The sequence below is a fragment of the Pholcus phalangioides genome, unplaced genomic scaffold (assembly GCF_987345545.1).
Source record: "Pholcus phalangioides strain wild (caught in Gottingen) unplaced genomic scaffold, Ppha-v1.0 ptg000011l_1, whole genome shotgun sequence".
Taxonomy (NCBI): Eukaryota; Metazoa; Arthropoda; class Arachnida; order Araneae; family Pholcidae; genus Pholcus; species Pholcus phalangioides.
The window spans coordinates 7272446-7286856 of record NW_028301604.1 but is presented as its reverse complement, the minus strand read 5'-3'; the positions used below and the strand labels follow the sequence as shown (position 1 = coordinate 7286856).

General features: G+C 32.3%; 1 protein-coding gene across 2 annotated transcripts in view; it reads left to right on the top strand.

The window, feature by feature from the left end:
* Positions 1 to 14411, top strand: part of LOC149079999 (methyltransferase-like protein 25B) — a 37187-nt gene continuing 22776 nt past the window's right edge. Inside the window, exons 1-5 of one of the 2 annotated variants that reach the window (XM_089238918.1) lie at positions 1 to 308; positions 6758 to 6888; positions 11500 to 11612; positions 13261 to 13403; positions 13828 to 13949. In XM_089238918.1, the coding sequence (XP_089095044.1) occupies positions 6784 to 6888; positions 11500 to 11612; positions 13261 to 13403; positions 13828 to 13949 (483 nt within the window). In that variant the 5' untranslated portion in view covers positions 1 to 308; positions 6758 to 6783. The remainder of the gene's footprint in view (positions 309 to 6757; positions 6889 to 11499; positions 11613 to 13260; positions 13404 to 13827; positions 13950 to 14411) is intronic. The other variant, XM_089238919.1, reaches the window with a different exon arrangement.

Here is a 14411-nt window from a genome sequence, read left to right as displayed (position 1 = left end):
TACTCCAAACAAAATTCTGGGAATGAAAACACACCGAAAACTTAGCTATTGAAGAGATCAAGAAGAAAAGAGGGATTGTGCTTGGTCCTCCAACTGTGCGGAGGCCTCTTGCATATTTTACATTAACATTAATTCTTTTAACATTATTTAAATTTCATCAAGGAAGGGTCTTTAGTTTCCAATAGCCCGAGAAACTTTTTAAGACTGAAACTAAAAAGAAGTAAAAAAAGAGCTGAAATGTAAGTGTTCATGTGGGCGTGTTAGATGCTTAACTCGATTTCCGATCCTAAAAAAGTACTTTTCACCTGGTAAGATATTCATTTTTCGTGGTAATTGCTTAAATTTTCATTTCAAAAGTACCATGAAGTATGTAGCGTGCTGGGCATCAAATTGTTTCGTGATTTTTAAATAATTTCGTACAGGGTGGCTATTATTAAGCTAACACTACTCAGACGTATGTGGCGCCTGTCCTGGTAGGCAAATTTTATTGAAACTTGTTATGTAGGTTATATATATATACAGGGTGATTATAAAAAAACTATCCCGACATATGGGCCCCTAACTATCATACCATTCACAGAAACTGAATGAAATTTTGGCATAAGGTATTTTGATGTATGCGCTCAAGAATGATATGGAAAACAACAGTGTCACTCTAACAGTTACGGTTACAGTGAGAAAGTTTCGAAAAAAAACACTAAATAGCGTTGGAATGGCACCTGTAGCACGAAAATCCCCGGAGCTAGGCAAGGAAAAAGTAAAAAGGACTTTGCCGTGCACCAGAGCATTAATGTTCGTTTCATTCGTCACACCATTTCTTCGGCTGAGATCCCAGCCTGATTAGTCCTCCACAAGGTCATGTGGAAAATTTGTGAAACACAATAAAATGCTTTATTTTATGCTGCTTCTCTGTCCTTATTGGTTGTCCTCACTTTTAGCCTATCTACCGCCGGTGATTTTCATGCTACAGTTGCCGTTCGAACGCTATTTAGGGTTTTTCACAATGGAGATCACATTCCAATACAAAAAACTTGGTGTTGCCATTTGATATTTTTGAAATTTTCTCACTGTAACCGTAACTGTTAGAGTGACACTGTTGTTTTCCATATCATTCTTGAGCGCATACCTCAAAATACCTTATGCCAAAATTTCATTCAGTTTCTGTGATTGGTATGATAGTTAGGGGCCCATATGTCGGGATAGTTTTTTTATAATCACCCCGTATATATAGACCATGGGGAAAAGAAAACTGCCAGGTTTAAAAGTGGCACTTTTTATTGCAGTTTTCTTTTCCCCCATAGTCCATATAACATATCTACCTAGTTTCAACAAAATACGTCCACCAGAACAGGGGATACATAGCTCTGAGTAGTGTCAGTTTATCAGTCTCATTATTAATTATTGTCTTCCGTCTCATAGTTTATTAGTTATTTTGAACCCTTATTTAGTCTATCAATTTTTCTTTGTTATTGTTTTGTCATTCATTTTTTTTTTCGTTTTAACAGTCGTAATATTATCCTTTTTATGGCGATGTGCTGGAGATTTTTTGTGTGGTAAGAAAGACGTCAGAAAACATGACTCCATTTCACTCTTAGTGACTGCTTGCAAAGCCGTAACTAGGAGTAGAGGGAAACTGCCCTGGCAGCAAAATTTAGGGGGCAGTAATTTTAGTCGGGAACAAAGAACACCATTATAAAATTATTGAATTTTAAAGTTTTTGGGGGACGGCGGCAAAAATTCTAGTTACAGCCCTGACTGCTTGTCATGCTTTCTTACATTTTTCTTGTCAAAGAAGATAAAATCTTCAATACATTGCCAAAAACAGATTATACAATATCTGTTCGGTACAGCTTTGATATTGGTCACCACTTCCCTTGACGACTTTTTTTCCAATGTTAAGTTGCCAAAGCCAACATAATGGTGCTTGGTTGCGTATCTTTTAAATTTGTAGAATGATCAAACCCAGGTGGCGCGAGTTCCACCAAATGAGTTCTATCTTTTGTTCAAGCGCAGCTTTTGGAAATTTGAAACAGCAGTTACTCTATTTGGTCTGGTTTTTTTTTTGGATTATTTCTTTTCCCACAGACAGGTATCACTCTATTTGTGGTTATCACTTTCATGCCCTGATTGGATTATTTGGATTATTTTCTTCTGTTGACAGGTATCACCAGGTATACTTTTATGCCCTGATTATATTTTTTTATACAGAGAATATTTATTTATACAACATCAAGGACCATTGTTTATTTAAAAGAGTCTGGGATACCGCTTCAATATTGGTCACCACCTATTTTACATTGTATTCGCTTTTAGTTATACGGTTGATATCTAATTTCAAGGGGGAAATGAGAAATGAATTTAAACTATGAAAAAGTTTGGTAATGTTAGATTTAATCAGCTGTAATTATATCAAATTTCAAATGAATGGAGATTCCTTTCTCACATCACTTTCAGCTTGACATCTGATCAGGGGCGGCTTAAGCGAGAGTGCAAAGGGTGCATGCACCCAGGCAACAGCTCAGGCTTTAGTTAGACACATTTTTCTTTGTTTTAAATTTCTGATACTGAAAATAAATTCACGTGGCCAGAGGTGGATTTATTGTTTAGCTGAGTGTAGGTTACAATAATTTTGTCGCCCTTCTCTTATCCTAGTTTAATTTTCTTGACCATTTTTTTTAAAATTTGTTGGGCTATAGCCAGCCAAGTCTACAAACGTGCCTCTGTTTCTTTTTTTGTTTTTCTGTTTCTGTTAATGTTTCATCACTCCTTCCCTCTTGACATTGTCTCTTGCTCTCTAGGTCACTTTTTGGACACTCACATGCTTGCAAATTTTCTAGATCACTCATTGACCTGGTCCCTTGTTGTTTAGATCACTTTTTTGGTCACTTACAGGCTTTCAAGAAGTGGTTCTGAACTGGTACTCTGGCCGCTTATGGGAAATAAAAAAATCAGTAAATATGATGAATAAATTTTGTAAAAAAAGCCTTTAGTTTTGCAAATTTCTGCACCCTTCTCACATTTACTAATTTTCTTGACCACGCTCATTTCACAAATTTGCCGCTCTGGGTTATAGCCCACTAATCTCCTCTGTAGATATGCTTCTGTACATGATGTCATGCTTTTGAGCCATACCTTGCCGACAAAGATGTTGAGAACACTTGAAAGGGAAGACAGAGTTTGGGACAGTAATACTCCAAACAAGAATGTACTCTATCACAAGGGGCAAGTGTGTGTTTTGATGCCCCCTTATAGTAATCTTTCTGGAACTGTCAAATGAAGGCTGACCGAGAATTCAGATTCTTACTTACTCCGATCCCTGTTGCACCAGAAACAAAACAAAAAAAGTCTCAACACAGAGAGCCGCAAGCCCACAATGTTACAAATATTTAATCATTACACTTCACTTATAGTTTGAAAAATAGACAACAGATGACAGTGCTATAACAAGCATTACATAGAAACAAACTTCACGTTAGGGTTGCAACATGGACATGCACCAATTTGTTAGAAGTTCTTCAGCGGAATGTGGATGAGGTGTATGTATGGTTTATAGTAGTGCCACACCAGAAACAGCTTTATAAAAAAAAATTTTGTGAATAAAAGTTGTCTTGTTACACTCTCTCTTTATAGGACAAGTGTCAGTAATGATGGCTCAGCAACAAGAGCTGTAATGTGAATTAAGTTATCTGGCATAATTAAGAACAGTAAAATGACTATACACCAAAAAAATATTAAATCTTTTAAAAGCGCACAATGGTCATGCACATTCTGCTTGGTAAAAAATTTTTTTTTTTCTCTGAGTAGCTTCCCTAGAGTCCCCTATGGTAAAGCTTTGTCAGCCTCCCACAAGTCTTTAGTAGGGTGGAACGAAAAAGGGTGTTTTTTCACTTTTTTTGGAAATTAATGTTGCCTTCAAAAGATGCCTTTCAAGGTTTTAAGACTTTATACAAAAATCTAGGAAAATATTTTAATATCTTGAGGTTCCTCACGGACCCTAAAGGTCGAACAAAAAGACTTTTCTAAGTGCACATTATAAAAATATTTTTAAACGTTATATATATATATATATATATATTAATATTTATATACATTATAAACATTATTTATATAAAGGGTTTATATAAATAAACTCTTTTTGTGGGGGTGGGGACAAAACTATAACCATGTTCCAAATTATAAAAACAAAAAAAACATAGTTTGACGATATAGGTGTCAGGAGAATGCCTCTATCGCTTCCTCTGTTATCACACTGTTATTACATTTCACTTTTTTGCGAAATAGTCAATTTTTTTTTCAAACGATGGAACAGTACTCCTTGATTTTATTCTGGCTTGAATGGAGCCTTCACGACTTTCTGTTGTTGATACAGCAAGATATGCTTTAGTTATAATTAGCCTTTTGTTATTATGTTGGACACAGTTGATTTTAAAATCCAGAAATGACACTCTACATAGATATCACTATTAAAGAAGTACCGAGTAAAATTTTAAAAACCAGAGATGAAAAAAGAAAAGGCTTAAGCAATAAAAGGATGCGCAGGTTGTAGCCCTATAACCAGTTATTTCACAGGTTGACGATGTAGTTGTTTCAATAAACTTGTTTTTAAATTCACCTAAGGGGTGAATAAACCTACCCTCCCAATAACACGTTCATAGCACTGACAAGTATTCAGCGCTCGAGCATATTACCATCAGACAATGTGCTGGACTTGTAGAAAATAAGAATGCAGAGGGTGTCCAATGTCTAAGATAGAGAGCTGTCTAAGGCCAGGATTGCACTATAAAAGATTGATAAAAGATCTTTTACAAAACTTTAAAAAAGACAACAAATAAGCCAATTACATTTGATTTTAAATTGATTTCATTTGCTTGAATGTAACGGATACGCTTATTGGTTGCATTTTCAAGTTTTATAAAAGAGCTTCTATCCAACTTTTATAGTGTAATACCTAACACTATTTCTACAGGTTTATGTTAGAAGTGTTCATTTTTTTTAGAAATAGTGTCTAAATTCTTTTTTTACTGGTAAACAGTGAAACCTCAATATAACGATACTCTGCAGACGAGGAACAAATATCATTGTACAGGGTTTATTGTTTTATCTAAGGCAGGATTACACTATAAAAGTTTGATAAAAGGTCTTTTATAAAACTTGAAAATGCAACCAATAAGTATATTGGTTTCATTTCATTCAAGCAAATGAAATTGATTTAAAATTGAATGCAATCAGCTTATTGGTTGTTTTTCAAGTTTTGTAAAAGATCTTTTATCAAACTTCTATTATGTAATCTGGTCTTAGATAGCTCTCTATTTTAGACATTGGACACCCTCTGCATTCTTATCTTGGACAAGTACAGCACATTGTCTGCTGATAATACGCTTGAGTCAGGGTTCAAGCTACGGTTGCATTTTTCGCAAAATGCGAAAGAAAATCTTAGAATGCGAAAGAAGTAGTAGCCACTTTTGCAAAAATGTGAACAGGAAGTACAAAATGAGAAGACATCTAACGATGAATCAATAGCAATGTAGTATTTTGCTAAAGCTTTTCCCCCCATTTTCGCATTTCTGCTAAAGGAATTTTTTATCTAGCTTAAATCCTGGCTTGAGTGTTGAATACTTGGCAGTGCTATAAAAGTGTTATTGGGAGGGTAGGTTCATCCACCTCTTACGTGAATTTAAAAACAAGTTTATTGAAACGACTTCATTGACAAGCTGCAAAATAACCGGTTATAGGGTTAACTTTTATAGTGTAATGCCAGCCTGTGATACAGAGCATGAACATATTCTTTGGTATAGGATTTTGGCTACTTCCATTCAAAATTATCCTAAGTGACAGGTTATACTGTACCTATAGAATTATTGGGTTTAAGTCCCCCCCCCCCAAATGACCCTAATATATTTCTAATAACTTCACACCTATGGCTGCCGCACAGTTTTATTTGAAGATTAGAAATAGGTTGATCTTTTGTTTTCTTAATCCAGTTAAGAATGTTTCCCAATGCAGGATATTTTGCAAGTGTTTTTGTTGTTTCAGAGAGATTGAAGAAATGTGCTGTCACTTTGGAATTACAACATCATGTGTTGTCATTCTATTCTTTTTAATTTTTTGCTCTACTTATTCTAGTCTTACACACATGATCAAGAAATTCAAGAACATTTTGCAATTCTAGAATTCAAAACAGATTCTCAATTAACAATTCTCAAATAAAACTATAATTATCAATTCAAGAACATTTTGCAATTTGTGTAATCTGTGTAAATAAATATGCTTTGTATCCAATATTTTTAATAAATCAAGATTTTCTATTTCGAAACAAATATATAGCTCAAACTGTCTGAACGTAGTCCCTTAAAAAAAAAGGTCCTGAAAAGTTGCGAATGGGCACGGTTGATACAAGGCAATTCAATCAATTCTTCGAGTGTAGATATTTAAGAATTTCCTAGAATCTGTGACTTGAATTTCCTGGAATACTAACTAATGCAAGGGAATACTGCATTTGCGTTATTTGGTACTTATCTCAGTTATCTCATCACTTTCTCTGAATAACTGAAAAGCCTAAAATTATAGTAAAGAATACTGTTGTATTAAAAGAAGTTTAAGCTTAAAATTACATTATAAAGGCAATTCCAAACAATATTCTTGTCATTAAATTATTTATTGTTTTCCAAACAATATAGCATTGCGGAGAGATTTTTCATTATATCAAGTATTGTTGTATTGAGGTGTCACACTGTAGTTTTTATTATTATTATTATAGGTGCTGTCTAATTCTACAATTTGGAAATGAACCAGCATTTGGAAAATCAAATAAATGAAATGGAAAGATATGCCAAAATGTTAACAGGATTTTTGCATAAATATAAATTTCTTATTGATTGTTATGTTCTAGTGAGTATTGTTAGATTTCTGTTCTTTAAAAAAAAAATTTTCACCACAACTGCTTTTCACTCTTGAATATGTGTAAATTTCTTCTCAAGCAATGATTGAGACAAATTATCTCATCTCAGTGTGTCATTGTTATATAATATCTTACCCCCAAAGCTCAATCAATTTGTATTCAAAAGTTATCTAAGAAAATATTATTTTAATGCCAAGAAAAACAGCACCCTGTAAATTTTAAGTTTTTTAACTGATAGGTTGGATTGGAACAGTGAAATCTTTCATAACTGACACCATCATAACTGACACCACACCGTTAACAGAAACTTTTCTAGGGTCCCAATCTCATGCCATAGGGCAGGGGTGGCGAACGAACCCTTTTCCAAGCTGTGCCATAATTAAGACCAATTATGTTGCCAATTATGATCAATTTCTATGCACGTGCCGCTCTCAAAATTATAACATGCAGACCATAATTCCAGTTTTTACAGGATGACAAATTTTCCCCCTTCCCATAATATAATTCAGTTGTCCTCTTGTTTTTTGTAAAAATGCTCATTTTGTCATTTTGAGCATAGTTTTTATTTTTGTTATAATCACCAATTTGATTATCAAAATGCAGATTTTATTTGTGTATTGATAAAGGTTCTTACCTTTACCATGTTGGGCATAAGCATAACCTGGTACTTGGGTACCCCGCAATAAATTTTGTAAAAAGGCCAAGCCCCTCTCAAGACTTCATGAATACATGCATGCTCCCATGCAGATGTCCTTGAATCCTGTATATATATATGACATTCAACAACTTCATTGATGTTTAAATTTTTATAAAAGAAGTGAGGAAGAGCAAAAGTACACACACACATGGCGAATACAGGAATGCTTGACCATATAGTCACTGTACTGTCATTAGCTCCAATGAACCAGCATGACAAAATTCACTTGAGGCAATTTTCTTCTGTTTAGAGGACTTGCTGACTGCAAACTTGACCTAGAAATTCTTTTTGAGCATGCACACATTGACAGAACAACTAGTTTTCTGCCATATTGGGAAACAAGAAATATTTTTCCTCCATGGCTTTTGACTTCTTAAAAATATGCACTTAAAAATGCCAAAATATGCTTTAAAAAACCCAAAATATGCTTTAAAAAACCCAAAATATGCTTTAAAAAACCCAAAATATGCACAAAAAAATCCTGATAAAGTCTGATAAAGTTAAGAGTTCCAAAATATGTACCAAAAATAAGAAAATATACATTATAAGTATTATAAATTATTAAAATTCATATTTTCTATTTCTTAGTGCATATTCACTTACAAAAATATCCCCCCCCACTCACATACATATATATATAAGCCCATATATATATATATATATATGGGCATACTGCATATGCAAATAATTTCTACATATTTTTTATTTAGGCATTTTTAATTTTTAGTTTGTTGTAGCTGCTCAGTAGCGAAATACAGTGAAACCTTTCTACAACGATGCTCGATATAACAATAAATCCCTCTTCAACAATATTTTTTCACGTCTTGTTTAGATATGTCTGTATTCTAATGTCAAACTTCTGCCTCTCAATAAAACGATAATCCCTGTACAACGATATTTGTTCTTGGTCCACAGAGTATCATTATTATGAAGGTTTCAGTGTACCAGTTAAAAAAGAATTTTGACACTATTTCTAAAAAAAGTTGAACATTTCTAACATAAACCTCTAGAAATATCGTTAGGCTGGTATTACACTATAAAAGTTTGATAAAAAAAGCTCTTTTAGAAAACTTGAAAAATGCAGCAAATAAGTGCATCGGTTACATTTGAGCTAATGTAACCAATAGGCTTATTGGTTTTTTTTTCAAGTTTTGTGTTTTGTAAAAGATCTTTTATTAAACTTTTGCAGCATAATCCTGGCCTTACAATAAAATGGTTGAGATTTAGAAAAATACAGTATTAAAACATCTTTATTAAGTCACCAAATCCCACCTGTGGGAAAAAAACATTATGAGCAATATTTATTGGAAAAATTATTTTAAAAAAAGTTGTGTTGAGCTTAAATAAATTTTCAAAAATATGCTCTGATTCTGAAAATTCTTTGATTTTATGCATTTTTATGCATTAATGCTAATAATAATACTAATAATAATAATAATGCTTAAATAATCCAGGCTCTAGTTATTACCATTACAACTGCATACCTGCCAACTGATACGATTTTATCCTATTTAGTACGATTTCAGCAAGTTAATACGAATACACGCTTTTGCTTCTAAAATATGATTTTTTACCAAATCGGTAATATTGACATTTTCCTGCTTATGTTGCAAGCTGGTTGGCATTAGAATCATCAGTCCATTGGTCGACATCACTCCGCGGAACCTAGCCAAAAATTCCCTGTGCGGTAAGAAACAGAACACCACTGGGAGTTTTCATGGCAGTTTTACTGATGCGGCTTATGCGGCAAAACGATGTCTCAAGCTTCCTCTGTATTAGACAAAATACTGAGTGATGCACCAATCCTTTAGCATCCATTTGATGGATCAATATTTTCCAGAAATTTGCATGCCATCATAACCCTTTATGGTTTCATGAATTATATCGTGTTTTATTTTTTTAATTCAGACGAATTTTCTAAATGAGCTTGCGCCAAAAATTAAGTTCACAGTTCACACATTTTTGATAGATTTACAATAATAAACCCCATTCTTTTCTCGATATTTGAGTATCGTCGAAGTTTCGTCATGTCTGAAATATAGAATTACTTTTTATTGTTTAGTTATTCAGGGTCAAGAGTTTTCAGGATTTTTGGAAATTTTCGATAAAAAATAATGCACTTTGTTCCAGTGTGATATTATTCTATTATATAAAGTTCTATTAATATTAATCATTCAGGTGACTAAAATGTTAGATTTTGAGTTATGAATATCGGATGGGATGATTTTCAACACTTTAGCATCCATCTAATGAATTTTTATTTTTTTATGTTTTCACGTGATCGTGGGACTGTGTGTCCCAGTGAGTGAAATCATATTTCATTTTAGATGAAACAGTAGTGCAAAAATATCAAAAGATAGACAAGGATAGATAAGAGAACAAATTTTTACTGATCTGTTGTCTTCCTGATAATGTGTGTGTTTTTTTTTAAAGTAAACCATATATTTTCTCATGCAGCAATTACTTTTTCTGATTATAATTATATGATTTCCTCCTAATAAATTTTAGTATGGGGTACCCCTTCTTTCCCCCCCCCCCCATAAATGGGAAAACGGGCCACGTTACACTTTTTTAGGAATAGAGTATGATTTTTTCTTTCTCTGAGGTTGGCAGATCTGCAACTGCAATATAAAAACATGGGAAGCAAATATAAAAAAAATACCAACTATATTTCGTGGATTTAATCAATTTCTTAGCTTATAGATTATAAAAAGTTTATAAAAAATACTGCACACACATACTTGTGACACTAAAACAACACCATGAATGACAGATCATTCACTTAAAACAGTAAAATAAGCAACTTAAATGTGAAAAAATAGCATGTTTCGTGTGATATCGTCTGTTAAAAAAATGTTTGAGCAGTGAAATCACACAGTAGCTGAGACCACGCCCACTAATCCAAGGTGGCAAGTGTGACTTCAAATGGATGAAACAGCCCTTACTACGGGCCTATAGCCCTGGGGGCGAGTTAGTAAAAGCCGAAAATACGCTTGTAAATGTTTTCATTTCAGACTTTTACTAAGTCAAAGAAAGTTTTTAATGAATCAATTAACCATCATGAACTTATGCTTCTTATGAACTTAATGCTTTATCATGAACTTATGTTCCTGATGCTCATTAATTAATCAATAATCAAAATTACTTAATTATAATTAATTAACAGCCATGAACTTATTAGTTTCTAATGCTAATTAAACAATCATTCAATAATTAACTATTGCAATTAGTTCACTCAAACAGTAAAAGCTGGTTAAAATATGGGTTAGTCAATTAATCATCGTGAACTTAAGTTTCTGTTGCTTATTAAGTAATTAATAACTGTAATTATTCAACAGACTTCATTGAAAACAGACTTTAACTGTTTGGATTAAATTAATTAATTTACTCCAAACAGTATGAACTTTGAATCAAATAATTAATTATATAATGATAACTATTACTTAGCATCGGGAACTAATAAGTTCATGATGGTTAATTGATTCATTAAAAATGGGCTTTGACTTGGTAAAAGTCTGAAATGAAAACGTTAACAAGCATATTTTGAGCTTTTACCAACTTGGCTTGGTAAAACCTAGATCTCATCTGTCTTCGGGCTTTTACAGTAAAATATATACATATAAAAATTTGTACTGTATAAATATTTTTTTTAATATATATGATATATATATATTAAACTTTATATATATATATATATATATATATATATATATATAAAGTTTTATTTTTTGAGTGGAGGGAGGCGTGTTTATTATTTTTTAAAATCAAGATAATGACTTTTTACAAAAATCAATAATGAAAGTTGAACAACATAATGATTTTTTAAAATCATTATGTTGTTCAACTTTCCCTTCAAAACCCTTGTAATCATTTCACAAAACATTGTAAATATTTTTCCCCTAAGGATTATTTTGTTGAAAATCATTGGGAAAAAATTCCAGCTCCATGGCAAAGTATTCTGGAAAAAATGGATACCAAAGACATAGCTAGGTTTCTTGACTCCAAGCAATCACCTAGGTAAGTCTTTTTCAAAATGCATGCAAACAATATTTATGAGTAAAATTATCCATTACACAATTTCTTTTTCAATTCATCCCCTACTTTGATTGTATATTGTCACTGATTTGTTCTTAATCTTGTTCACAGATCTTGTAATCTATAAGAATCTTATATATACATATATATATCACAAAACATAGCTACATTTCATGGGGTTTTTTTAATATTTAAAACAAAATCATCATTTTGGTCTTTCTTTACCTGGTCATAAGTCTCTTAGCTGTTTTCCAGTAACTGGAATCTTTTTTTGTTTCGTGTCTTTCTTTTATTATTTTAAATATGTGAGTTAATTTTAAGAATGTGTTGGAGCAAATTGTCATTCATAACTCCAAAAATAAAAGCTGTTCAGTTTCAGATATATTTGATATTTCTTTTGCATCATTTGTGATTCTAAAAAACAATTGGTGAGAAGAGAATTTTTCTGATGGTGAAAAATCAAACATCAGAAAGAATCATTCCATGATTAATTCTCTGGACAGATCCTAACAATCTCTAGGGAGTACGTGCTGATTGCGTTATCAAGGCAAAGCTTATACTGGTGTAGAAAAAGCTCTTTTATAATGGTTTGAAGAAATATGAAGGAAAATATTCCAGGTAGCCTAACTTTTAATTAAACTATTTGCATCTTTCCTTTGAATTTGCTACCTGTCCCTTATTACTACACATTGATAAGAAACAAGTTTTTATGAACTGTGCAAGTAGATCATTCCACTCTCTGTGATAAATGACACCCAAAATTTCACAGGTTACTCTGCAACCTACTTATATGTTATGAGTGGATCTGAGTGTATTTTTATATTCTAATTCACTTTAGTGGGTTTGAATTTAAATAGGGTTTAGCCAGGCCTGGAAAATCCCAGGCGCCATGTCACCATGCGTACTAGAAAATTGGTATTGGTGCCTAAAATTTTCTAAATGTGGTTGTTAAATTGAAGTAAATTTCTAAATTGTGGGGTTTCTAAACTAAGGGTGGCATAAAATTTCATTACGCTACGTCTTTTAACATGGGAAAAGTGAAAGAAAAACTATTTAGGACCGTTTTTCTAGCATGGAGCAAGATACCATGCTTGGCTCCTAAATAATTGGGCTGGTGCCTAAATATTTTCAGATTTGTTAAGCCCTATATTTCCAGCTAAGTGACTGTTTTTTTTTTCATTGATAAGCAATTTCATTGAATATTTTGGTGTCAATTGGGAATTTCTTATTATATACCATTTTGGTAATCTCAATGTCTTATTTTCTCTCAATGAAACATAGTCACCCAATATATATGTACAATATATGTAAAATGTATGTGTATAGATGTAGGTTTATGGATTTAATGGGATTTTTTTTTCTTACTCACCAGGTATATATCATCTGTAGGTATCAGAAAGAAAGCTTCATCTCTAATGTTCTAAAGGATGTAATATGTTTTAAACACTCAAGTGATGTGTAACAATGAAATTTGTGTTATAGACAGAAAAATAAATTATTTCAGTGTAATTTACAACAATTTGGAATTCCATTCTGAAAATTCCCAAAAATAGAAAGTCAAAATTCCAAGATCTTTATGGAACGTTTTGTATATTCTCTTACTAAAATGAAGCATTACTTCATGTTTCAGATTGATTGAAGTTTGGCCTTTAACATTGCTGGCATTCAGAGCTACAACTTTTGCATTAGCTGCACCTCGCCAAGCAATAAGCTCAACTCTCCCAGTCGAAAAATTTATTAATCAAAGTTCTGATAAGAAAAGTTCTGAATCAGGTAATTAAAATATATTTACAGTGACTTCTTTTATTTTTAAAGTTTTGGTTTACATTAGGCATGTGTTACATGTTTATAAGTTACATGTTATTTTATACCTTCAGAATCAGAGCAGCCTAACTTTTTGGATTTTCTGAGCCACATAAGAATATGATGAAATGTCTAGGGCTGTACTCAAAATGCAAACACTAGTAGACCAAGCTTCTTTGGCAACCACCCACCACTTAATGACAAAAACACATTTGAAATCTACGCAAAATAGTATTAAAAATATTGATAAATTACTAATTTTGGTTTTAAAATATTTGTTGGACTATAGTCATCATTGGCAGTGGGTTGGGTACTCTGGATCTAGATGTTAATTTTAATTTGATCTCATTCGCTTTTTGCTAAAGAATAATTTGAATTATTTTCTGTTATTCAGGTACTTATTTTTGGGTTCCAACGGATCTCAGTTCTGGCCATCAGATAAATAAAAACCTTCCAGAAACCTGTCGGAAACATGTGAAACCTAAAAAGCAACATGAAATTTATAGGTTATCTCAGGTATGCATTCAGCAATGTCAAGCAAACACAGAAATATATGTTATTCTATGTATTTGCCATCCAAGTGCTATTAATAACCACTAGTTTATTTCGATAGTGTATTTAAGACTATGCAATTCTGATAGAAGACCCAAAGCCTTTGTTTTATATTTAAAATAATAATTTCTTTATGCTTAAAGAATTTTTTCTCTTAAAAAAACATTCATCAAATCATCATTAAATCTATGCGGTGATATTTATACATTTGATTATAAAAATTTCAAATGCTTTATAATATGCTATCATAAGACAGTTGAAATTTAAATGTATAGATTGAAAGTCTGAAGAACCCTTATTACAATCTCTTTATTAATATATTAGGTCATTATGGTGAGTTTATTTATTTTCTAACCCTTGAAATTGTCACCATTTTTGTTGTATCTCTGCATCAGGAAAGATTGACAAGGACTAGTTGGGTATCGA